The sequence below is a fragment of the Amia ocellicauda genome, chromosome 15 (assembly GCF_036373705.1).
Source record: "Amia ocellicauda isolate fAmiCal2 chromosome 15, fAmiCal2.hap1, whole genome shotgun sequence".
NCBI classification, from domain to species: Eukaryota; Metazoa; Chordata; class Actinopteri; order Amiiformes; family Amiidae; genus Amia; species Amia ocellicauda.
Genome location: NC_089864.1, coordinates 30,099,851 through 30,126,292, shown reverse-complemented (window position 1 = coordinate 30,126,292; position 26,442 = coordinate 30,099,851). Strand labels below are relative to the sequence as shown.

Genomic DNA, 26,442 nt, shown 5'->3' with positions numbered 1-26,442 from the left:
AGCCGACAATTTGGGAACATTAAAAAATAGACTGGATAGGATCCTTGGATCACTTCGTTATTAATGGACACCAAACGAGCATGATGGGTCGAATGGCTTCCTCTTGTTTGTATACTTTCTTGTGTTCTTCTACTGTGTGTATCCATGCAGTGGGCCCTCATCGTGGTTTCCTCCATATACCACTCAGTAGCCCTTGAAGTCAATATCCAAAAATAATAATAATCACCCAGCTCTCCATCAGCTCCAACCCCAACCTTCCACATCAATGGAAATCAATGTAGTCCCCCACTTCAACTACTTTGGTGCCGTTCTCTCACCCTCTTGCTCCATAGACATTGAGATTCATACCTGTATCGCCAAAGCCTCTGCTGCTTTTGAATATCTCCGCACCAGGGTCTTCAGCAACAACAATGTCAAAACCAACACAAAAGACACCACTGTGCAGCTGGGATAGAGCCAATGACCACCCAGTTCACCTGTCCCACCTGAAGCAGATTATGTGGGTCCCACATTGGCCTTCACAGCCTCATGAAGTGGCACCAGCTTCAGCAGCACTGACAACCCGCTCCTCCCACCCCCGCCCTAACGCAGGAACAGACATCATCATTGTTGTTAATGGAGACAGCTAAGACAGTGAGCATGTCGATCCTCAGGGTTCCTGAGCTGTCCTGGAGAGAAAACCATAGTGGGCAGTGAGTGGATTCTGCTGAGGTGAAGAGGTCCATTTCTGCTCTGCCATAGCGGTTCCGGGACTTTTGATCTCTCTTTTCATCAGGCAATTTTCATCACCGAGTACATTTCGTCACCAATTTGCATATGTATCACCAATTTGCATATTCCGTTACAAACTACACAGGTGCACTGTTTTGAATTAGATTGAATATTCCTTAATGTCCTACAATTCCAAAATAGACTTTTATCAAATCCTACAGTTACAATGGCAAAATAGTCTTTAATTTCACCCACCCCTTGTTTTTCAATAATTTAATATCTCCCCTTTTTTATAATGCATTACTCTGTCGGCTTGTTTACACTGGGTGTGGTCACGTCATGCAGACTGTCCTCATGCTGCACAGAATATGACCATTTATTCAATGAAGGCTCAGACTAAGTTTGAAGGAAGCTGTTTATATGTTTTAATATTCCAGAATACTAGTCACGAGAGAGAGAAACAGGGAGGAGGGGGGAATAATAATAATAATAATAATAATAATAATAATAATAATAATAATAATAATAATAATAATTAGTAAAGAGAGAGAGAGAGTGACAGGGAGAAGGGGGGAGTTTAAAATAGGGCTATAGCACCGTTGTTGACATGTTGTATTTTACAACATAAAACAATTTATAACTGTCTAACCACAGCAGAAAACTGAAATATGAAAACATGCAACGTGAAAGCATTTTGGAATGGCTGTGTCTATTACAGCTGCGTATCAATGCAGAAAATGCACTTTTCAACACTACAGTGCCCTACACTTAATATAAAAGAATTAGCATTCATGATCAAACAGGTGACCGATCAAGGCCTTGATCCAGAGACCTGGGTTTGCAAAGAGATCAAGATTGAATTCCAAAGGAAAGTTAGAAACTTGATGAGCCGATCAGGACAGGCAGACGACATGGTGCAAATCAGCTAATAAAATAAATAATGATAATAATATATGAATGAAAATCAAGTGTTTCACATTACCACACATCTGGTCACATTCACATACATAGAGATATTTGCATTTGAATTGCAAAAGCCAATCAAAAAGCGATGCGGTGCTAGTGATACGTATTTTAATTGCTTTCTTACAACACTGTGAAATGTATGATTAAACATGTGAAACCATTAAATATGACTGTGACATTTCTGGCAATCCGCCATGAATTTGGTAAGGCCCTACCCATACTTTACAGCTAAGATTTGTAATATTAGAAATTTAATATTTTAGACAACAGTAAAAATCATAATGATGTGGTTGTAAGGAAGTATTTTTTAAATGGGTGGTCACACTCAAGAATCATATTTATTATTCCATCACTTATTTACATTGTGTAAGCTGAGAGAAAACAATTAACCATTAAATAATGTCCTGTACATACCAGCTGTGAGAGCTTCATGTGCTGCTCCTTCCACATCATCTTGAGACCTGTCAGTCACAATCATAACAGCAATCTTTGCTACCCCAGGACGACCTCCATCAGTTGAAGATATGGCACTTCGGACTGCAAAGCGTAGTGCGGAACCTGTGTTTTAACAGAGGAATACAAACAGTCATGTACAATATTTCAGGCTTTTAAGCAATATAGTGTTATGCTTCCCTATTACTTGTTAAAGCACTTTGTGTAACAACTTTATATGAATGGTAGAATTTAATCTAATTCTAGTTTTAAAACATATTCTCTTTGCACTGCAGTTTCGGTAGAGTACCATAGCATGAATCTGTGTGAATATAAAATAAGAACTACAATAAATTGTTATACATTATTGTAGACATCCCAGACCACACCCCACAGCATGACATTTGATAACATACTGAGAATACTACTTAATTGAAAATACTTTTATTTCTTGATTCCAGGAGTCAGTCACTGAAAACACTTGAATGAAGAAATCTGGAAACAGAGTAAGGCAGACTCCAAAAAAAATTAAACAATATTGGTATGATTCTTTAAAAGATATCAAAATAACATGTCAATGTAAACAAATATTAATTAAACCCATTAACCCAGTCTGGTGGGAGCAGCCTTCTTCTTCTGCATTCTGTCAACCAAATGGATGAGATTTGTTTTTGTTTGAAGATCCCTCCAAGAAACATCTATTGTGTTTGTGTCTCCATGCTGTAGAACTGAAACTTGTATTCCTGTTGCACCTAGAAAAACAGTTTGAGATCACACTATTAATTTATTTTACCAACGTATTTTTATCCAAACTACTTACATGGGTTCATATGTATACAGTTGTTTTTATACTGGAGTAATTATGGTAGAGAACCTTGGACGATAATACAACAGGAGTGTGCTACTACTTCTCCTAATCCACATTGCTGCCCCACTAGTTCCCATTAGAATGACAGAAGTGCTAGATTTAAAAGCACCTGGAATGCATTAATTGAAATGCAATTTGGAGTTTTCAGTTCAGCTAATGATAATGAATAAAATATGATAATTAACTAAATAGGTACAATTATTATTATAATGAAGACCTCATGGTAAGGGACTTTGCTTTAGGATTGGGATTTGATTGTGAATTCTGATTTGGACTGTTTATTGCTCATTTGTCTATGTTTATTTATTGTATTTTGTGTCAGTAGCAGTTTAGTTTCCTGGCTTTATAGAGGGAACCAGAAGAGGTAAAATATTATATTGGTTTTCTGCACTATAAACAACAAATCAAGGACAAATCAAGGATTTGCACCATATACATATATGGATCTGTTTCCCAAGATCTCGCCAATTTAAAGAAGCCAGCACCATGTCATCCATTCACAATGTCATAATCTTGATGAATGTACTGAATTTACTAACCCACTACATTATTTACATTTTACATTAAATAAATAAAACAGAATAAAAGTGTAAATTGGTAATGAACATGTTTGTTTACCAATAGCTTTTACAGTACAATCTCCCTGTTTTAATTCTTCTCCCTTTGAAATAAACGTTCCGTTTCAACAGATAATAAAAACGAAAATATTTACACACATTCACATACCAATATTAGCTTTGTTGATAAATGCTTTCACAAATCTTTTCATGTCTTCAAACAATGGGACATGCATTTCTGAGCTTTCTTTTAGAAGGAAAATCACATCCATTTCTTTGTCACAGGCAACTGTGGGTTGAAACAACACAGAAAGTTATAAAAGTTAACAGCATGTCAGTATGTATATCTGTGTATTTAATTGATTACTTTGGCAACAAAGAAATAACACTGAATCTGCTTAGTAACATCAAACCAAGAAGCCACATTTGCATGAAAGTCTCAGTAGAAAGGTAATGTCTGGATGTGTGGAAATTGAAAAGATAATTTTATATCCAGATCTCTAGTTTTGTTGTATTAGGCTCAGATATTTTAGTACCGTATAGTTAATAAAAAGTAACATCTTACACTTATTTAATAGTATTTAATCAAACACTATTTAGTGCAGTGTACAATTTATTACATAGGGAACCTAAATCTGCTCTTTATTAGGGATATTTCAGTATTTGGGCATTTTAGCCTGATTGCTTACTCACCCAGAGTCATACGAATCCGTGGAAACCTTTTTTAATTCTGTGTGTCCAGTTTGAAGAAATTAAAATTTTCGTTTCGTTAGCTTAGCACAATTGCTGTAAGTCAATGGTTGCAAAATGCTGACTCTCAAAAACCGGCTAATAAACCTTTAAAATACCCAAAAGCTGGGTCATTTGTCATTTGTAGTCTTACGATACTATATAAATAGTATTATATACTAAATACATATATACATATAAATAAACATATAAATACATTTAAATATACATACATATATGTATGTGTATGTATACATATAAATATATATATAAATATACTATATACATATAAATAGTAAAATAATAGTTCAATAAATGTGTTAATTTACTGGTAATCATAAGAAATTAGTTACTTCCTTACATGCTTCCTTATGGACTACTTTCGGTTCTGTCTGTGCTCTCTGTGTTTTCATTCGCACACAGTGAGCATATCCTTGTGCCGACCTCATCACAGCTGATGAAATGCATAGTTCGGCGAGATAGTTCCAACAGAAAATGACTTTTAAACATATTCATCAAATTACTTTTGATTTTGTATAGACTTGTATAGAATACTTAATGTACAAATTTGCAATCCACCCAGCTTTTGAGAAGCTAAAAGATCTAATGGTTTTTGAGAGTCTGCTCTGGCCAACTGTTGTGAAGGGTTTTTTTTCACCAGGGAAATAATTCTTCATTCATCCACCACAGTTGTTTGTTTGTCTGTCTGTGGTCTTCCGGGCATTTTGGTGTTCCTGAGCTCACCAGTGCGTTCTTTCTTTTTAAGAATGTACCAAATAGTTGATTTGGCCACACCCAATGTTTTTGCGGTCTCTCTGATTGGTTTGATTTGATTTCTAAGACAAAACTGAAGGCAAAACACCAAAAGAACAAGCAGGAACTAAAGACAGCTGCAGTAGAGGCCTGGCAGATCATGACCGGGGAAGAAACCCAGCATCTGGTGATTTCTATGGGTTCCAGACTTCAGGCAGTCATTGAGTGCAAAGGACTTGCAACCAAGTATTGAAACTCACAAATTAATTCATGATTATTATTCATGATTATTATTAGTTTGTCCAATTACTTTTGAGCCCCTAAAATTGGGGTGACCACATATAAAAATGGGTGTAATTCCTACACCGTTCACCCAATTTGGATGTACTACCCTCAAAATAAAGATGAAAGTCCACACTTAAAGCACATCTTGTTTGTTTCCTTTCAAATCCATTGTGTTGGTGTACAGAGCCAAACATATGACAATGTGTCACTGTCCAAATACTTATGAACTTAACTGTAAAAAAGGTTTCCATGAATTTGTATGACTATGCAATCAGGCTTAAATTCCAAAATACCGAAGTATCCCTTTAACTTTATTTGTCTGCAGGTGAGTGGTAAAAAGGTGCCCTGCATTATTATGCCCCACCTTTATTGCATTAAAATGCATAATTTTTATCATATTTACAGATTTATTTCTATCAGCTTTCCAGACAAATTACCTGAAGGGGGTAGTGTTACCAACGGGGCAGAAGTAGTTGCCACAGAAGCAGCTGGGGGTAATACAGCTTTTTGGATCACTTGCTTCACAATATTACCAAGTAGGCTGTAATTTGCAACAATAAGGGGCTTTTGAGGGTAACTAAGCAGTTCAAGGTCTGGTTCTCTGATTGTGGGTCCAACTCCAATGGGATAGAATTCAACAGTGTTAGTCTTCGGGGGTCTTGTGATATTGTCAGTGGGGGGATTTTCAGTTATAAGGAAAACCAGCTGAGGTACTTGCTGCCTGCTTTCCTGGGAGTTTGTGAAGGTGCTTTCTGATACCATCTTTACAGCCTTCCCTGTGTTTGTGGCATCTCCTGCATGCCAGTGCATACTCCTTAGACGTTCCAGTATAACACTCTTTTTCTGTATTTCCCTGTAGGAATATTCAATTGTGGCAGTTACAGAATACTGGACAATAGAAATGCGTATTTCCTCTTCCCCAACAGGCAACTGTGAGATGACACTGGCTAGGAACTCCTTAGTTTCATTGAAGTTCTTTTCACCTACTTTAGAAGATCCTTCAATCACAAATGTGATGTCTTTGACAGCGAAGGAGCTGGCAATTGTGGTGGGCACCGTCGTGTGAACAGGTAACATTTCTGTTGTGACACCCCACTGTGTGGTAAAGGAAGGAACCATGGTGGTGGATGTCGAAATGGTGGTTGTTTGTTTTAGAATAGGTTTGTTTTTAGTGGGCACTTGTGGAGTAAGTCCCAAAGTGCACAAGTAATCAGTGATGTCAATAGTGCGCTCGTTGAGTTCCCCCACACTGCTGAGAACATAAGCCCTGCTGCTCGGGGAAGCTCTGGTGATATCATTAATCTGGGCCATGCTGACATCTGGGCCCAAACCAATGGTGATCGTTGTTATGCCTTTCTTCTTCAGCAACCTCTGGGTGGTCTTCATGGGGCGTGGGTTGGTACTGGCTGTCAGCAGCACAGCCACTCTGCCAGCATGCTCACGTTTGTCCTTGTCATAGATGAACACAGCCAGATATTTCAGAGCCTCATCCATGAAGGCCGTGTCCCCACCACTGTACTTCATGTCCCGCACCATTTTCTTGAAGACCCATTTCTGCACCTGCATCCCAAAACTCTTGACACCAGTGTGGAACTGCAGGATGGTGGCTCTGGTGTGTGCAGAGCCCATGCGAAACCTGTCAACCACGGTTATGATGAAATGCTTCACAGACTCAAAGTCTTCTTCTGACAGAGAGGAGGACCCATCCACTAGGAAAGCCAGGTCCATGGCCCGGTCACAGAGGTCTTCAGGCATAGCCGTGGAAAAGGGCTCTGGAGCACCGGTCGTTAGGATATAAGGGGGCATGGTGGTTACTATCTCTATCGGGCAATCCTCACAGGTAAGGTTGCTGTTCTCACAGTGACTGCCAAGAAAAATAAATCACATCACAACCTTAGCTAAACATGTGAAGAGAGCATTCATACTGTACTGGTCATTAATTCCTGTTGAAATTCTCTTGGCATTTTGTGTACTTTAAAAATATTAAATTACTAATCTTCAAATATGAGTAGACATTTAAATCATAGAGTTATTTGAAACCAAATCTGACCTGTGGAGCTCAATGAAATGTAGTAAACATATTGGGGAACACAATGCCATGGAAAATTACAGAATACACCAGAGGATGATTCTGGATCATGTCCACATTGGGTTCCATGCATGGAAGAACCTGGGACACAGCTACTTGAAGCTCCAGTGTTGAAAGAGTTAATATGATCATTATACATACCTGGAAAGATGACAATTGTGCTTTACATCTATTTTTAAATACTACGTTGACCTTTCTTATTTTAATTAAAAAAGAAACCACAGAGTACTAATGGAACTATACCAGATTTGACACAGCGCTGGGATCTCATGGTTCAAAATTATCTTCTTGCCATGAGGTACTTTCCTGCCCTCATGAATGCAGACATGACACTGGGATGGGTTGATGCACTTCATAGCCATTTCATCAAGAAGCTTTCCTGTGAAGAAAATACGTTTTTGCACTGCAGTTTCGGTAGAGGACCATAGCATGACTCTAAGGTTTGACAATCTCCATAAGTAAGTGTGAATATAAAATAAGAACTACAATAGTTTATTATACATTATTGTAGACATCCCAGACCACACCCAACAGCATGACATTTGATAACATACTGAGAATACTACTTGATTGAAAATACTTTTATTTCTTGATTCCAGGAATGTACCTCATGCTTTGCCAAATACATTAAACATTACTATGTAAATAGAAAGCTATGTTGCAGAGATGACCAAGTCATTGAATTCCTCTAAGAATTGAAGTAATTCATTTTATCCTCATCGGAACTTTAAAGTTTGCAAATAATTTAAATCATAAAAAAAAAGACAAAAAGCACACTGAATTATATAACTGCATCAGTATCCAATCATGTCTGCATACAAATTACATGATGACGTCAATCCTATATAAGCCTGTTTTTTACTGAAAAATCACACCATGTAGTATCAGCCTCATCATTTGAATTCACTAGTAATATTGTTGTGTTGTGTTATAAATCTGCAATTAAACAAGAAATGTGGCATCTATGCTGGCATTGATCACACTTTTTCTTGCTTTAGAAAACTTGCTGAACTTGCCCACCACTATTATATTTTTAATTACAGTACTTTATAATGAAACAAGAACAAAATGGGTAGAGAAAGATGGACTGTGTTTGTTTGGAAAAGTAATAGTGCAACAGGGTATATAGATCTCCCTAAATCACTGACAACTATATGTTTGTGTGTGTGTGTGTGTGTGTGTGTGTGTGTGTGTTATATATATATATATATATAACATATACATCATATTATGTTAATAACTCAACATATTGAAATATAAAAGACACTGTGGCCCACAAGGAACAAAGTTGGGCATCTCTGCTGTAAGTTTATCTTTCTGCCATCTTTAAGGTTTTTGATACCTGTTGAATGTACATACCTGGTGGGCAGCTTGCATGGCACCCCTCAACACACTGCTGAGGGCACTCTAGGGGCTCAGGATGCTGGCAAGTTATGGGGCATGCAGGAGCACAGGTGTTGTACCTCCATTCACACTCAAACTCAGGCTCTGCTTCATTCAGATCCTGACAACTCAAAGCTTAAAAAAATAAAATTATGGAACATATATGGAATACACATAGAGAACATTTGTAATCAATTATTTGTATTTTGTATTTAAAAAACTTATGAACAACACAGCTTTGCATATTATACAACAGATTCAGAGATGAGGTAAACTTTCTGACTTGGGGAGAGCATATAATTGACAGATCTTTTCTCTACTCCTTGGATTTTTCATATTTTTTCTAATATCTTACTCCCAACTGAAAACACAATACAGACCCTGCTGAACATGCTGTCTCAGAAGTGGAATGGTAGTAAAAAGCATCCCCTTTATACTAGGAAAGTTCATCAACTCAGCAGAACTGGGACAACTTTAATTATTGTGTCTTCAGAGAAATCAATATATTTAAAATGCATGCACCCTAAATTAATAGATAGAAGTACAGCTTCCACAGAAAGAAATACACATCAGACTACTGTAACACAAATGGCTCCTTCAGCAGTGTATTTTTAAATTATGTGCTCTCCCCTAGTCAACATACATAGTGTTTTCCTTCCAACCTTTGACTAGTAATACATATTACACATGTAACATACAGATGGGTGACAAATTAAAGGAAAAAAAAACATAAATTGTCTCAGTAAGGTGTTGGGCCACCACGAGCCGCCAGCGCAGCTTCAATGCACCTTGGCATAGATTCTACAAGTCTCTGGAACTCTACTGGAGGGATGGAACATCATTCTTCCAAAAGATATTCCCTCATTTGATGTTTTGATGATGGTGGTGAAGAGCGCTACCTAACATGTCGGTTCAAAATCTCCCATAGGTGTTCAACTGGGTTGAGACCCGGTGACTGCATATGATTCACATCATTTTGATATTCATCAAACCATTCAGTGAGCCCTCGTGCCCTGTGGATGGTGGCATTGTCATCCTGAAAGAGACCACTCCCATCCGGATTGAAATGTTTCACCAGAGGATAAAGGTGATCACTCAGAATAACTTTGTAATGATTTGCGGTGACCCTTCCCTCTAAGGGGACAAGTGGACCCAAACCATGCCAAAAAAATGCCCCCCACACTGTAGGGGTCAAGCAGTCAGGCCTGTACTGTTCTCTTGGTGTCCCACACATGCACTCAACCACTTGTCGAGAATATGGTGAAGGTTGACTCATCTGACCATATCACTTTTTTCCACATCTCTGTAGACCGGTGTCTATGGTGTCCCTATAATGACCCCTCTTTCAAAGTCAGTAAGATCCTTTCCGCTTGATCCAAAATTGAGGTCAACTGGGCCTGCTCAGCATTTTTATACATGTCATGAGCATGATAGGATGTTAATTGCATAATTGTATCATGCAGTACACCTCTTTGGAGGCATCTACATTCGTTATGATCCTCCACTCATTTATTCAGGTATTTCCTTTAATTTGTGACCTGTCTATATATCCACACACAATCTAAAGATTAAAAGTTTTGAAGCAAAAAAAATAACATGCTACATTTAAGCTTAAACCCAATCCAAAATACCCCTCAACCTTGAAGTATTTCTCATATGAAAAAATAACAATAATAAATATTCTGGATATGTATGTACAGAGCAATATAAAAGTGTCTGCTCAAAGACTACATGAAATAATGCATTTTGTATGTTATCTTGTTATAATGTATAGTTGAATGTAGTGTGTGTTTTCTACACTATAATCCCTAAACATCTGTTTACATCTTTCTCAAGTCAAATATGATTACAAGGAAAACCTACGACACAAGCTGTTGGATCTCCAGTGGATAACAATTCCTCTCTGGGCACACTCATGGGCATAGGCTGCTATGGCATTGCAGAAGCAAACACAGTCTCCAATGGATTGGCAGGAGCAAGTGTCATAGGTACAGATTTCCAAGTAGGGTTCAGGGTTTACCTAGATAAATGTATATACAAACAAAGAGTTGTTTTACGGTTGTGAGGAACAATATTTTCCAATTTAATATTATCTTATAAGATTAACTGGATCCAGTAATGTATCACCTATTAGGATACATTGGGGACATGAGGAATTAAGAATAAAATAAATGTTCTTCCTTGAAAAAACAGTAAAGATATTCATAATAATGATACATTCTAATTAAACTGGTATTATTGGTATATATTAGGACATGTTTAAAAATCCTGATTCAATTAATATTAAGGCATATATTAGCCTGACTCTTGACTGCCAATACTGAATACACAGCGCTATGTGTCTTTACCCATTGGTATGTGATGAAGCTTGCCCCAACCCATACTTGTAAATTGTCTTACCACACTATTGCATTCCCTAAATATTTCACTGGTGAGAACCAGGCAAGACTGCTCCACTGAAACAAGCTTCATTATATTATCGTTGCATTGGGAGGCCACCTGAAGAGACAAAACAAACACCATTTATTGGCGAGGGGGGTCACTTGTTTTAAACACAGCCGAAAGTGATTATAAAATGAGGGGGAATGGTCTTGGAAACATCAGCAAAACAACAAGCTATTGCCAGTTTGCCTAAGTAAACAGAATAATACTGTGCACTGTTGCACTGTGAGGTTGGAATTATTGCCACTTGTTCGTGGAGTTCCTACTTGTGCTCAAATATCATCATCTGGTTAGTTATTGACCACAGCTAAACGGAGTTTCCTCTGCTTGTCTGGGCACCTGTGATGTGCACCTGTCCTCACTACAATGTTACTGCTCTGCTGTGTGCACAATGGACTCAGTGTGAAAACAATACTTAACAATACTCTGTTGCTCCGAAACATCAATCCATCAAGAAAGAACAATAAATGGACACCAAATTAGTTCCCTGTTCCTTATCCGCATTGAATGAAAAAATAGTATGAAGGAGGGAAATATAACAAAGCATATGACTCCCCTGTAAAGATTATACCAGCTTCCACTGTTGAAACTACCCTTATCGCTATCAAGCCTAAAGTTTGATTATGGTAACCTACCTGAAAAGCATCAGCACATCCTGGATTGACTTTCCATGAATTTCCAAAATCTGCAGGCTCCACTTCTAACTGGTTGTTGCTACTCAGCAAGTCATTGTTTTGATTTCCATCAAAATTGCCACAGAGTCCACACACTTTCTCCTGATGAAATCAGAGGATTTTGTTTGTATTATTTTAGATCACTGAATGAAAATGGGACACATCAATTTTCATACAGACGTGGCTGAAAGTATTGGTATCCTTCCACTTCTTTATAAAAAACTCACAATTTTATCTGAACTAAGTAGAAATTGACAAAAGTATTTGGTATCCACCCTTCTTTATTTCATATTCAATAGAATAGAAACGTTGCTTTTGATTTATGACGTAACATATAAGTAAAACAAAGTAAAGTAAAGCAAATTAAAATGGCATGGACAAAAATATTGGGACCCTTAACCTAATATTTCGTTGCACAGCCTTTGGAGACAATAACTGCAATTAAGCGCTGTCTGTAGCTCTGAATGAGATTTCTACACTTCTCGACTGGTAGTTCGGCTAGATCGGTTAGATCAGGAATCATAGAAGGCCACTTCAGAATGGTCCAATGTTTTCTTCTCATCCATTCTTGGGTGCTTTTTGGGTCATTATCCTGCTGGAGGACCCATGACCTGCGACTGAGACACAGCTTCTGACACTGGGTTGTACAAAATGCCTTGATAATATTCTGATTTAATCGTGCCCTGTACAGATTCCAGGCACCCAGTACCAGAGCCAGCAAAGCAACCACAAAACATCACTGAGCCTCCTCCATGTTTCACAGTAGGGATGGTGTTCTTTTCTTTGAAAGCTTCATTTGTTTTCCTGTAAAAATTGAGTTGTTGTGATTTACTAAAAAGCTATACTTTTGTTTCGCCTGTCCAAAGTACATTCTTCCACTTTTTTGTGTTTCTCTCAGAACTGGGTCTTCTACCATAGAGTCCATTTTCATTTTCATTTTCAGATTGGTGCGACTTGAAACCTTGAGCTTGAATGTCGGCTTTGATCTGTTTTAAAGTTTTCCTTGGTTCTTTCTCCACCATTCGAACAATCCTTCTCTTCATTCTTGGGTCAATATTCCTCTTGCAACCACGTACAGGGATGTTGGCTACAGTCTCATGGAGCTTAAACTTCTAAATAATATTGGCAACAGTGCTGACAGGAACATCAAGCTCTTTAGAGATGGTTTTGTAGCCTTTATGTTGACCATGCTTGGCTATTACCTTCTTTCTAACCTCCTCAGATAACTCTCTGGTTTTCCTTCTCTTTTCCATGTTCAGTGTGATACACACAGTTACACAAAACAGCAGAGTGAGTACTTTTTTCCATTTAAACTGGTGATTATGCAATTGAAGACACCTGTGATACTAATTAAAAGAGAATGGTCTGCTTGAGGTATCACCACAATACAATTATTTCATATATCTTCTAAAGGGTATCAATAATATTGCCCAGGCCATTTTAGAATGTCTTTATAGAATAAGCAAGAATTCAGTTATTTTCACAGCTTTTTTGTTTTGTTCCACTGCAACCCAAATACATGGATGAATGGATGAACTTTTAATTTCAACACTTTTCAGGGCGAATGGTGCATTATTAGAATAAAATGCAAGGGTACCAATACTTTCGGCCACATCTGTAGACTATTAAAGGAAACTATTACACAATCAATAGCACACAGTCCTTGCAGCAACCAGTACGAGTAAACATTGCAAGAATGAAGTGCTTACCTTGTAATGCCCCTTCACTTTTACAATAACACGAGTTCCTTGGTCCCATGTCACTGAGATGTATTTCCCAAGTAGAATAATGTAGAAAAGGCCTGACTTTATTATCTCCACTTCGGTCTCATGTCTCACAGGTTTCTTCATCTCCACCTATAAGAGTAACCATACAATTGAAAAATGATCAATGATTGATATATATATATCTGCAAATATGACTTAAGATTTGTGACATCTATGTTTCTATCTTTGATTCTGATATTCTGCAATATTTGTACATATCTTCTATCTTGATCAACCTATTGCACAAAATCACTGGATTAAACAGGACAAGGTTAATCTATGTTTACACCCACTCCAGTAGTCTTATTGTACACCAGCTTTTCTCCACTCCCTCCAGAATCTGTACTGTTTGGAGTCTCACACCAAAGTGGTGAAATTACTTACTCACAGAGTGCTCAGTGCCTTTCCACTTTCCAGTGCCTGCTCCAGACTGCACCTGTAATACCTCAGCCCCCCTAGACTAAACACCACTCTTACTTGAATGCACTTTCTAATTTGCACTGATCTATTCCTTCTTTTTTTATTATTATTGTACTGTTATTCACGCCACTGTAACTACGGAGCCCCTAAAAGGACATGGTGTAAAATTGAAAATAGAAAGAGTAACTCTTGAGCACGAGATACTAAGTCATGAGCATGACATAATAACTCGTCAGCACAAAATAACTTTCCATAACACTATGCTGCATCTGTCGGTTGTAGGAGCATGCAGACACCTCTTATTTGTTCTCCCATATAGGTAAAGCACGCATATAACAAGTAAAACATGCACATAATTTGAGTAATGATTAACTATGTGTCATATACAGTGTAATTTTCACAAAATACTAAGATTATTTTTTTTACTAGAACTTAAGTTTAACTGCATTGTGAATACATCACGTTTTTCAACAAACCTCATGTGAGAGAGCGTAAGAAAAACAACAGCCATGGGGTTGTCCCAGGCTTGACAATTGCTACTACAGTGCAAATATTCACAAACCAAGTCTCACTAAACACCAACACTGCAGTTTTTTGTTTTTATTTATTTGACTTAATATTATTATTATCTGTTTATTTGAGCAAATGCAACATAACATGTACTAATTATATATACACCGATCAGCCGTAAAATATATGACCACTGACAGGTGAAGTGATTAACACTGATAATCTCGTTATCATGGCACCTGTCAGTAGGTGGGATATATTAGGGATATATTATATTTTGTCCTCAAAGTTGATGTGTTAGAAGCAGGAAAAATGGGCAAGTGTAAGGATCTGAGTGACTTTGACAAGGGCCAAATTGTGATGGCTAGATGACTGGGTCAGAGCATCTCCAAAACTGCAGCTTTTGTGGGGTGTTCCTGCAGTGGTCAGTACCTATCAAAAGTGGTCCAAGGAAGGAAAAGCGGTGAACCGGTGACAGGGTTATGGCGGCCAAGGCTCATTGATGCACGTGGGGAGCGAAGGCTGGCCCGTGTGGTCCGATCCAACAGAGGAGCTACTGTAGCTCAAATTGCTGAAAAAGTTAATGCTGGTTCTGATAGAAAGGGGTCAGAACACACAGTGCATCGCAGTTTGTTGCGTATGGGGCTGCATAGTCGCAGACCAGTCAGGGTGCCCATGCTGACCCCTGTCCACTGCCGAAAGCGCCTGCAATGGGCACGTGAGCATCAGAACTGGACCACGGACCAATGGAAGAAGGTGGCCTGGTCTGATGAATCACGAGTTCAAGGTGTTGACTTGGCCTCCAAATTCCCCAAATCTCAATCCAATCGAGCATCTGTGGGATGTGCTGGACAAACAAGTCCGATCCATGGAGGCCCCACCTCGCAACTTATAGGACTTAAAGGATCTGTTGCTAATGTCCTGGTGCCAGATACCACAGCACACCTTCAGAGGTCTAGTGGAGTCCATGCCTCGACGGGTTTTGGCGGCAAAAGGGGGACCTACACAATATTAGGCAGGTGGTCATAATGTTATGGTTGATCGGTATATATATACACTCACCTAAAGGATTATTAGGAACACCATACTAATACTGTGTTTGACCCCCTTCAGAACTGCCTTAATTTTACGTGGCATTGATTCAACAAGGTGCTGAAAGCATTCTTTAGAAATGTTGGCCCATATTGATAGGATAGCATCTTGCAGTTGATGGAGATTTGTGGGATGCACATCCAGGGCACGAAGCTCCCGTTCCACCACATCCCAAAGATGCTCTATTGGGTTGAGATCTGGTGACTGTGGGGGCCAGTTTAGTACAGTGAACTCATTGTCATGTTCAAGAAACCAATTTGAAATGATTCGACCTTTGTGACATGGTGCATTATCCTGCTGGAAGTAGCCATCAGAGGATGGGTACATGGTGGTCATAAAGGGATGGACATGGTCAGAAACAATGCTCAGGTAGGCCGTGGCATTTAAACGATGCCCAATTGGCACTAAGGGGCCTAAAGTGTGCCAAGAAAACATCCCCCACACCATTACACCACCACCACCACCAGCCTGCACAGTGATACCATGTTCTCATTCTGTTTACGCCAAATTCTGACTCTACCATATGAATGTCTCAACAGAAATCGAGACTCATCAGACCAGGCAACATTTTTCCAGTCTTCAACTGTCCAATTTTGGTGAGCTTGTGCAAATTGTAGCCTCTTTTTCCTATTTGTAGTGGAGATGAGTGGTACCCGGTGGGGTCTTCTGCTGTTGTAGCCCATCCGCCTCAAGGTTGTACGTGTTGTGGCTTCACAAATGCTTTGCTGCATACCTCGGTTGTAACGAGTGGTTATTTCAGTCAAAGTTGCTCTTCTATCAGCTTGAATCAGTCGGCCCATTCTCCTCTGACCTCTAGCATCAACAAGGCATTGTCGCCCACAGGACTGCCGCATACTGGATGTTTTTCCCTTTTCACACCATTCTTGGTAAACCCTAGAAATGGTTGTGCGTGAAAATCCCAGTAACTGAGCAGATTGTGAAATACTCAGATCGGCCCGTCTGGCACCAACAACCATGCCACGCTCAAAATTGCTTAAATCACCTTTCTTTCCCATTCAGACATTCAGTTTGGAGTTCAGGAGATTGTCTTGACCAGGACCACACCCCTAAATGCATTGAAGCAACTGCCATGTGATTGGTTGGTTAGATAATTGCATTAATGAGAAATTGAACAGGTGTTCCTAATAATCCTTTAGGTGAGTGTATATATAATGTGTTATTGTGAACTACTCCATTAGCAAGTTTTCATTCAAGTGGTGTTAATTAAGTAATAGCAGATCAGAATCAGTTTATACTGATCACCCATTGATCATTTATGGTCAAAAATTTGAAAATATGGTTATTGAAGCAGTATAAGGGTTATAGACTTTGTATTAAACCTTAGCTATTACTACATTTAGGCTGTGTAAATTATCTAACAAAAATCCTTACATATAGAAAATATACCAAGTCATATTAGCAGAATAGTGTCAAAAGGTCAAAAAGTGATTACGGGTGATAATTACCAATATTAGATAATTAACTTTTTTCTTTTCTATAGTTAATTTGATGAAATGGGTTAAGTGTGGGGCTCCCATGTTATCAGACCCTCAAGAAATCCCAAACTAGAAGTGTGTTACACAGAATTCTCTTTTTGACTTCTCATTTCCTGTGATTCAGATGTGTATGATCTCTGCAACATTGTTATGATAGAACAACAGTTAAATAGTCCAGGTAGTTCAAATGATGATCCCCAGATAGTACCATACTAACTCAGCAAGTTTGTTGCAATTCACCCTGTATGTCTAGTTTTTCTATTTCGAAATAGTAAAAGTATCATGTGTTGATTTCTTAATTGTGAATTTGATTACTATATCTGGAGTGGCTGCATCTAGTGCATAGCACTTGAAATACAATTGAAAAAAACACAGTTACATAAAACACAGGGCCCTGTGTATAAGCACACACTGAACCAAAATTATTTCTGTCAATGATTTTGAATAGACCAGAATTTGTTGGAATTTGCTTACTTATGACTTATGAAAACATATGACTTCTGCATGACAATAATTTATTCAAATAAATGTATTCATACAAAAACTTTAGATCATGGAATTTTGACAGACATATTGTGCTACTATGACTTGTCCACTTAATAACTATGAATGTCCACTTAATAGACTGGTCAGTCTCCTCTCCTCACCTTTCCATGCATCATCTCAATGACTCCTCCTTCATAAAGCACAGTGATGATCTTCATGCATTTGTGCCCTGGGACTCCACAAACACTGTTTTCAACCAGAATGCGAAAGCTGCCCTCATTGCCATTGCAGAAATCCTAAAGAAAAAATTACTTATTTTTCATGGTTTCATTTGACAAGTCGATAAACTTAAACCAAAACAACTCAAGTGAATAGAATAAAAAAGTTTCCTTCCAAAACCCAAACTGCAAATAAACATACAGTTGTTATCAAAATAATCCACATTATTTTAAATAATGTTATTTGGTGATTTATTTAGTTTAATATTGTTCATTAAACAATATTATTTAACAATGTTATGTTTTCAGTTTGTTGAAACCAATTGAACATAAGATACAATTCTATATCTAATACCTGTATCCTCTATAATGAAAATAGAATTACATTTTCTACATTTTTAGATTTCACAATTTTAGGTATTATGTGATATGAGTGAGTTATATGAAAATCTGTTCCTATTATCACAGTCTCAGTCTATGATTATAATAGAGTGTGAATGTCTATGGCCCAATAGCTGGACACTGGTGCTTTTAAACTGCCATTTCTGATTGGGATAAAATGTACTGATACATCTGGCCTGTATCTGGGCAGTGACTGGTAATCTGAGACCATATATGTGACTATATACATTAATTGATGATTAATGTACAATTGGATTATTGATTATTTTAAAACGTAACTAACAAAATGACAAATTTTGCTAATTAAAAATATAAAACTTACAAAAAGGCAAATAAACATATCCCACCTTATTTATTTATGTATTTATTTATTTATTTAACTTTGAAATAGAGAAAACAATGATCTGAAGTTTCAAAGATATGTACGTGTCAGTTCCAATGTAAATTGTTGACTTGATCTGTATTAGGGCTTTCTAGAACCAGTTTTGAAGCCCCTGCACTAAACCCTGGCACAACACCTCAGATACTAAAGCATCTATGGACTTGATGCAAATCACAGCACCTCTACAGCATATTGTTGAACCCTGGACTCAACCCAGTATAATCAGGCATGCTGAAGAAAGACCAAAGCATACAGCAAGAGATTTGTCACAAACACAAATTTAATATCTATACTTTAGGGCTCACATTTTTATTTTGCTTACCTGCACTAGTACATACTGACAGAGTCCTGGGAAGGTGTATTTCAACCCATCAAAGGTCAGGTAATGAGCCTCCCCAACAGTTTTGCAAGAACCGTCACACACTTTCTCAGTGCATTCCCACTTCCTGTTGCGACACACACTAAGAAAAACGGACAGCAGTTCATAATCTACAACCATACTTTCCATTACATATACAATTATAGCTCTGGAAAAAATTAAAAGACCATTTAACATTGATTTCTGAACTTGGACTGGTCTCTTAATGTTTTCCAGAGCTATATTTATATATATAAAAATAGCTTTCCAGTGAAAAAAAAAATGTACATTTTTAAATTAAAGTAAGATGTGAAAAAGCCAAAAAAGACTCTTACTTCACCCATGTTCTGACCAGGCTTTTCTAGCACACACTGGCTTAACTAGTATGTAGGTGAGTTTGCTTCAGATAACATACGTACAGTAGTCACCACCACTGTTCTCTGAAACAGCCTAATATGTGCCTTAGAACATTGGTTCTCAATCCTGGTGCTTTTATTTCATGTGAATTGTTAAGCAAATGCAACAATTTACAAATACATTTAGAACCAGCCATTAAGCCCCTCAGTGTCTGAATATAACAAATACAGCTACAGCTAATATGTAGTGTTGTCATTAACTTTCATTTGGAGCACAGATCAAGCTACTTTAGATTGTAATGCTAGTGGTTTACTTGTGCTAATGCAGGACCAACTGGGTGTAAACAAGGAGCTGTCAAGACAGAAGGGAAGCCTTGGAGGCTGCCTTGTAGTGATTCATGGGAGAAAATAACCATGGAAAGCATGATGATATTGGGGTGTAATAACAACTGGGCATTTATACTTTATTGGGCAGAAGCGAGAGAGCTGAATCTATTGCTAAATCTATTGTTGTCTATTCTTGAAATTCAATTTATACATTCCAATAATACTAAACAATTGCTAAAATCCCTTGCAACATGGTTTAGAATCCAGCCTGCCAGTATCCAGAATCCCCAAAATGATTTACCATGTATTGCAGTCCATGTTGATTGATTCCTGAGGAGGATATGCCTTGCCATTGTGAAAACATGGACAGAGCTCTGGAGACACACAAGTACTCTTGTGCCGTACCTGTAAAACAAAGCATAAAAAACTTAACCAGATCAGCTATACCAAACACTTAACCTCTCCCCTTGGTTTTTCAGAGGTCTGCCTTTAAAATGTAATAAGCTTTGATATGTGTAAAAATAAAATCCCATATACAGAATCCAGCTGGGAACTAAAGGGTCTTGCACTGTAACATAAGCCTATTGAACAGGCCTGGAGATTATACAATGGATGTGTGTGTGTGTGTGAAGGAACAAAAATACAGTCTGTTTAATATTTGATTGACAAACAGCACCACCTTGTGTAATACATGACCAAAACATATACATTTAATGTATAGACTGCAGGCTGCTGCAACCCTTAATCACAGGTGAAACAATATTATTTGTTGGGTTCTTTTAAGTGAAAAAATTAAAACAACCTACAAATATTTTGATACAGACAAAAAGACAATGTTTATATATATTTTTGTAATGGTATTGTGATGCTCTTCATCCGTGAGTAATAGGAATAAGGAGCAGTAGGCAGGTGTAACAGCTTTATTGCTCTAACCTGGCTGACGCTGATGCTGACACGCACACGCACACACTTCTGTCATGCACTTAGCTTTGCTTATAAGCACTGCAAGCAGATCAGAGACACTGACAGGATGATAGAAGGAGGGGGTTAACTCTTGAAGCAAACACACGCACGTAGGGTACACAGACAACACCGACACAAAGTGAGCATACACATAGTAAAATAACACAAATACAACTTGCCCTCCTCCCCCACCTAACTGGCATCCCAACACAACAACAACAATATAACTGTAAAATAAGAAAAGGTGCACCGGGCGATGGGAAGACAATATGCAAATTAGGGACAAGTTAATACGCAACCGCGCTGAACAGTCTCCAGAGAAGGACAATACTCAGAGCTAGGACGTTACAGTATCAATGTTTTTATAACCATGGTCCACTAATACAATAAGGTATGGAAGCTTTCTAGAGCCAAAATTAAAAGCAATGTTTATAAGAACATAAGAAAGTTTACAAACGAGAGGAGGCCACTCGACCCATCATGCTCGTTTGGTGTCCATTAATAACTAAGTAATCCAAGGATCCTATCCAGTCTATTTTTAAATGTTCCCAAATTTTTAAGCTTCAGCCACATCACTGGGGAGTTTGTTCCAGATTGTGACAACTCTCTGTGTGAAGAAGTGTCTGCTGTTTTCTGTGTTGAAATCGAAAAATTATCAGCGTTTTGCTTTAGGATGTTGCGAATGTGTCATGCCATAATGAAAAGCAGTACACACGTTGCACAACCCTGCTGAATTGCTATAGCATCGTAGTATTTTAATGCCACAATTAAATGTAATAATAATGCTTTGCATTGCTTAAAGCAGCACGATGATAGTGACTGAATTAAATGCAATACATACATTGCACTGCAGGGCGTCAGTGTTTTGATTTACATAATGAAGAGTGCCAAAATGAAATGCACTATAGGGGCGGAGACTGGGCCAGATTAGCGTATGGGCGGGGCTGTGGGCGTGGTTCACCCCGAAATCTCAGCGCTCACACGAAACCATCAAAATCAGGTTTTCAGGGCATTGTACTTTTTAATAAAAATAGTCGTTTTAATAATACCCCCCTCTAAGCATCTCAGTAGCATTAGTGACTGAACAGCTGAAGCTTGATTTGAGTCAATAATACCAATGTGATGTAAAGCAGTCTATATTATAAAAATATAATTTAATAATGAAGGAAATGTAAGGTTACCTGGATGCTAGGTTTTACTCGTAAATTTCACAGATCCTTATGCATGAATAATTAATTAACTACTATGACACTACACAATAGCAATAATGTTACCTTCCCAGCAGGACACATGCAGCCTGAGATGCAGCCTTGGCTCACACACTCCAGGTCATAGTTCTGACAGGTCTTTGTACACTCTATCCCTTGGTCTCTGGGGCTGGTACACACAAAGCTCCTCGTGGGTGGCTTGCACATCAGTGATCTTTTTACTGACAAGACACAAGAAAATTTAAAGTAGCTACCAATTAATTTTGTTTCTCTAAGAATCTTCAAGGCAAATATATATTTTTACCACATTTTTTTCTACATATTACAATGTATTTTCAGTATTTTCTTTGTGAAGATTTCCTGTTAGAACACCCCCACAATAATTAATTGAACACACAATCATATTTGGAAATCATTATGTGTGTTTTTAAAATGGGTATATTGAAATTTTGTTTTGGATCAGGATTTCTTACCTCTGGAGTGTGAGAGGTCACTGAAGTAAAAGTTGGAGGGCATTGTTCCTGGGATTTCATTGGAGCTGCAGTGCATCGATCCATCCTTACAATAACTAGAAATTCAGAAATATGGGATTTGCATTTGAGAAAATATTTCAAAATAAGTTCCAGAAACAAAAATATAAACTGAGATCAAAAAGTATATAACAATACAAACTTATTTGTCATCCTAAAGAAAAAAATACACATTAAGTCAGGTTTTCCCTGTAGGCTATTTGCTCCTGTAATTTGTATGGAGTGGGCAGTTTGTGTGCTGTTTGCCCAAAGAGGAAATAAGGGCCATTGTCCCTACCAAACAATGAAATTCATTTTGTGTAATGATTTTCTGGACTATATTCTGATATGCTGATATTTGTTCAATAATTTCAGTTGACCTAATAAATGTTACATAATAAGGATGTAAAATATAACACATTAGCTCATTGCCAAGGATAATAGTTTCAAACACAAAAAAATGGTCATACAAAATATAAGGGTGTGGATAAGGACATCTGCCAATAAATAAATAACAATAAAATGTAATCTTTCTTGGTTCTGTTTTCCGCACACAAATGTGAAAAAACAAAATTATTATAAATTCCATAGATTTTTCAAACAACAATGGCTGGGGATAACAATCAACAAATGAGCAATTTAGAATATTAGAATATTAACTAATGTCTGTAACTGTAAATAGCTTTCTACAAGTTTAATAATTAATACACCCTGCCTGGCAAAGACATATTGCCTATTTTTGTCCTGTCCATATTCAATAAAATACATGGGCAATATGCTCACAGTTGACAAAGAAATATGATCAGTATATATCGAACAACTTGGCTGCTAGAGGTAAAATAATAATATATAGAAGTTTTGTTATGGTTATGTTCAGTGTAATGTCAATGCATTCAAAAAATTGCTGCAAAACCAAATTGGTTGACTCACCAGTTGGTGGAATGGTCAGAGAAGAAATCATCAGGCTGGTAAATCTCTCCATCATAGTGGCAGGAGCACTGGGATTTGTGCACACACTCCCCATTATCATTGCTGTAGAGGCCCCAGGGGCAGTAGCAGCCTTCCATGCAGAGTTCCTGGCAGTCAGTTTCCGGGAATGAGAGTGAGTGGCAAGTCTGGTTACAGGGGCTCCCACACTGCTCATACATCTGGTCCTCTGGGCAGCTCATCTCTACAGAAAACCAGATACATTAATTCCACTCTGCCCATAGAAATTAAACTTTACTAATTAATAGCATCACCCCTTGTCATTAAAAGGCTTTAATACATTTTTAAATAAATTGATCTTCATTATCATACCATACATCTTAAAAAATACATGAAAAACCACTCAGGTAAGATCAGTAAAAAAAAAGTATTAAACCACTATATGCAAGGCACAAGCCACAGCTGCAAACGGTTTAATTATTTGAACATGTTTTCACATGACAGCCATGGATTCTGTAATGGAAGTGTCTCAAGTATTGTTCTCCACACATGCAAAACACCCTTTCTGGGATTTTCCTGCAAAAAAAGCAATTTAGCAAATTTACTTCATTCACTCCTTTGCCCTTAATTTTCATGATGTCGGGTAAACAGCAGCAATAAGTGCAATAAACTAAAAACATGTACACTCTGAGAGGGAGAGGGTCTTTAAATTCTTGACAATTGTCTCCAGTAAGGGCAGAACTAACATAACTCTACCTCTATTAGAGTTTTTGGGCCAAACATGCACACGCATCATCATTTCATGAGTTAAAAACACTGCATATAAACTCCCCCTTTAACTTCACATTACAATCTTACCACAAAAGTTGGGCTTCCTCCAGTTGATGAGGACTCCTTTCCGGGCGCAGGACGTGGCATAGTTAGATACAGCTGAACACAAGCACTCTTGTCCATCAGAGCATGAGCACACATCATATCGGCAGTTTTTCAGGAATGGTGCGGGATTTACTTCATAGTGGCAAGGCTGGAATTCCGCTGACATGAGCACAGAGCAGGCCTCCTCCGCATATCGCACTAAAGGCAGCACAGATGTGGAAAGAATAAACAAAGAGATAAAAATAATAATAAAAAATAAAACTAAGACAGCTGTGAAAATAAGAGCTGAACCAGGTAAGGCTGTCTGAATGTCAGACTACGGTCCAGCTTAAATCAAAACTTTGACCCACCCGCGAATAGAAAACTACTAACCTGTACATCATAGCGGTTACATTTCTGATTAGAAGAAAGTGTCATCTTACTGAAAATGAAACCGCAACTGAGTACAGTTCTGTAGTTTTCTATTAGTGTCAAAGTTTTGATTTAATCCCAGCCTATGTCTTTAAAACACTTTTTTGTACAGCCCCTATTGTAAAAAAAATCGTTTGATTGTAATAAGTAAAATAAAATAGTCTGATTGAAATATGTATGTCAAAACAGGTTATTTTAATACATATAACCATAACACCTACCCTAATCATTATTATTATTATTATTATTATTATTATTATTATTATTATATGATGCTCATGATTGTTTTGTAATATGTATTACATTATTGCTAACCTCTTTTCTATTACTCAGTATAAAAAATATACTCAAATTAATCTGATTTATAATACTTATTACAAGAAGACATCATTATTGCAATAGATGATGCAACAGAGCACTTTAGATAAATTTGAAAGAAATCCTTAAGACAAAATAGATTGGGCAGATGTTACCAGATTTTCAAAATATAAAAAGGAAAACAACTAATGAATCACTCAATATTTTTATAATTATTATAATCTGACTGCCATTTACAGCTACACTTAAGGTCATAATTATATTTATATTACTATATTTTAACTTTTAACCTTGGTGGGAACATGTTGTCACCAACCTCTTTTAGGGTTGAGTATACAGGGATCTGTGTCCTGTCTGACCACATTTTCACAGTCCCCATTCATCTTCCAAGAGTTCCCAAAACTCTCCACTTGAGCCTCCACCAATCCTGCAGCTGTCATGAAGTCATCTCCCTGGTTTCCATTGTAATTTCCACACAGGCCACACATTTTTCCCGCATAAGAAGGGCTCAGCTATCAATTGAAAGTCACATACTGTTAGTTGTCTGTAAGATATTATTTGTTAGAATGTATTTTTCTATGGGAAATTCTATGCTATCTGGTTTGGTACAGGAAACAGACTTCGTCCTTTTTATCTAGTTCCCTTAATTCCGAGGAAGTCCCTGAGCATGTGTACAAAGTCCAGGGTACCTGTCCTCTGATTGGCTCGTAGCCAAATTCCAAAGACACCCACTTCTAAGTTACATTTGTATCAGGCACCCTTCTCATGATGTCGTGCTGCCAAAATGTGATTGGATAAAGTAAAACCTTATAAAGGGGGAACAAAGAGAAGTTAGTTAGAGAAGATGGAGACAGAATAATGGAGACAACGACAAGAAAAGAGCAGGAGGGAGAAGGAGAGAAAAACACACCCACTGCCTGCCTGACCACTGTGTGTATTGAGAAATCGGGTATTATCTGTTTCTTTCTGTAATCCAGCAGAAGCTTAATATTACTTATTTTCAGTAAAATAATTGAATGATATTAGTTTTCTATTTTTGTCACAAATAAATGATTATTATCTGTGACTTGTCCGCATCTTCCCTCTAAAAAGATTATTTAAAGAGAAATCAATTGACCTATGAGTTTTCAGTTCAACAATTTATTTAGATTGACTGAAAAACCAAGCATATCAAATTCTCTTACATGTCCATTCTTTTAAGTCATCTATTTAAAGGACAAGTAAAATGGGGTAGTTCAAATTAAAAGAAAAACATTGCAATTATATATTCAGATTACAATTATATTGTTGTTTACAAACAGAAGAACATTACCAATGTAGAGAAAATATGCAACACAATAATTCCTGGTGTAACCCATTTCTTTTCAAGAATTTGAGCCACAGACAGGAAATACATATCTGTATGAGAAATTCTATTCTCCCATATACAATAATTACCTGAGAAGTGCAGTAAGTGGCAGCACTATGAACTGATATTTCACAGCCACAATGCAACATTTTCTACAGGTGTCCCAAAGGAAGCCACAGC

General features: G+C 37.5%; 1 protein-coding gene across 1 annotated transcript in view; it reads right to left on the bottom strand.

Moving 5' to 3' along the window:
* Nucleotides 1–26,442, bottom strand: part of vwf (von Willebrand factor) — a 124,118-nt gene that overhangs the window by 43,267 nt on the left and 54,409 nt on the right. Inside the window, exons 14-31 of the mRNA XM_066724656.1 lie at nucleotides 25,231–25,426; nucleotides 24,168–24,383; nucleotides 23,313–23,553; nucleotides 22,347–22,441; nucleotides 21,940–22,094; nucleotides 20,004–20,107; nucleotides 18,984–19,122; nucleotides 17,821–17,955; nucleotides 13,599–13,745; nucleotides 11,851–11,991; nucleotides 11,174–11,272; nucleotides 10,637–10,793; nucleotides 8,750–8,908; nucleotides 7,634–7,769; nucleotides 5,739–7,165; nucleotides 3,704–3,823; nucleotides 2,718–2,861; nucleotides 2,092–2,235 (exon numbers count right to left, since the gene is read on the bottom strand). Coding sequence (XP_066580753.1) covers nucleotides 2,092–2,235; nucleotides 2,718–2,861; nucleotides 3,704–3,823; nucleotides 5,739–7,165; nucleotides 7,634–7,769; nucleotides 8,750–8,908; nucleotides 10,637–10,793; nucleotides 11,174–11,272; nucleotides 11,851–11,991; nucleotides 13,599–13,745; nucleotides 17,821–17,955; nucleotides 18,984–19,122; nucleotides 20,004–20,107; nucleotides 21,940–22,094; nucleotides 22,347–22,441; nucleotides 23,313–23,553; nucleotides 24,168–24,383; nucleotides 25,231–25,426 — 3,955 coding nt within the window. The remainder of the gene's footprint in view (nucleotides 1–2,091; nucleotides 2,236–2,717; nucleotides 2,862–3,703; nucleotides 3,824–5,738; nucleotides 7,166–7,633; nucleotides 7,770–8,749; nucleotides 8,909–10,636; nucleotides 10,794–11,173; nucleotides 11,273–11,850; nucleotides 11,992–13,598; nucleotides 13,746–17,820; nucleotides 17,956–18,983; nucleotides 19,123–20,003; nucleotides 20,108–21,939; nucleotides 22,095–22,346; nucleotides 22,442–23,312; nucleotides 23,554–24,167; nucleotides 24,384–25,230; nucleotides 25,427–26,442) is intronic.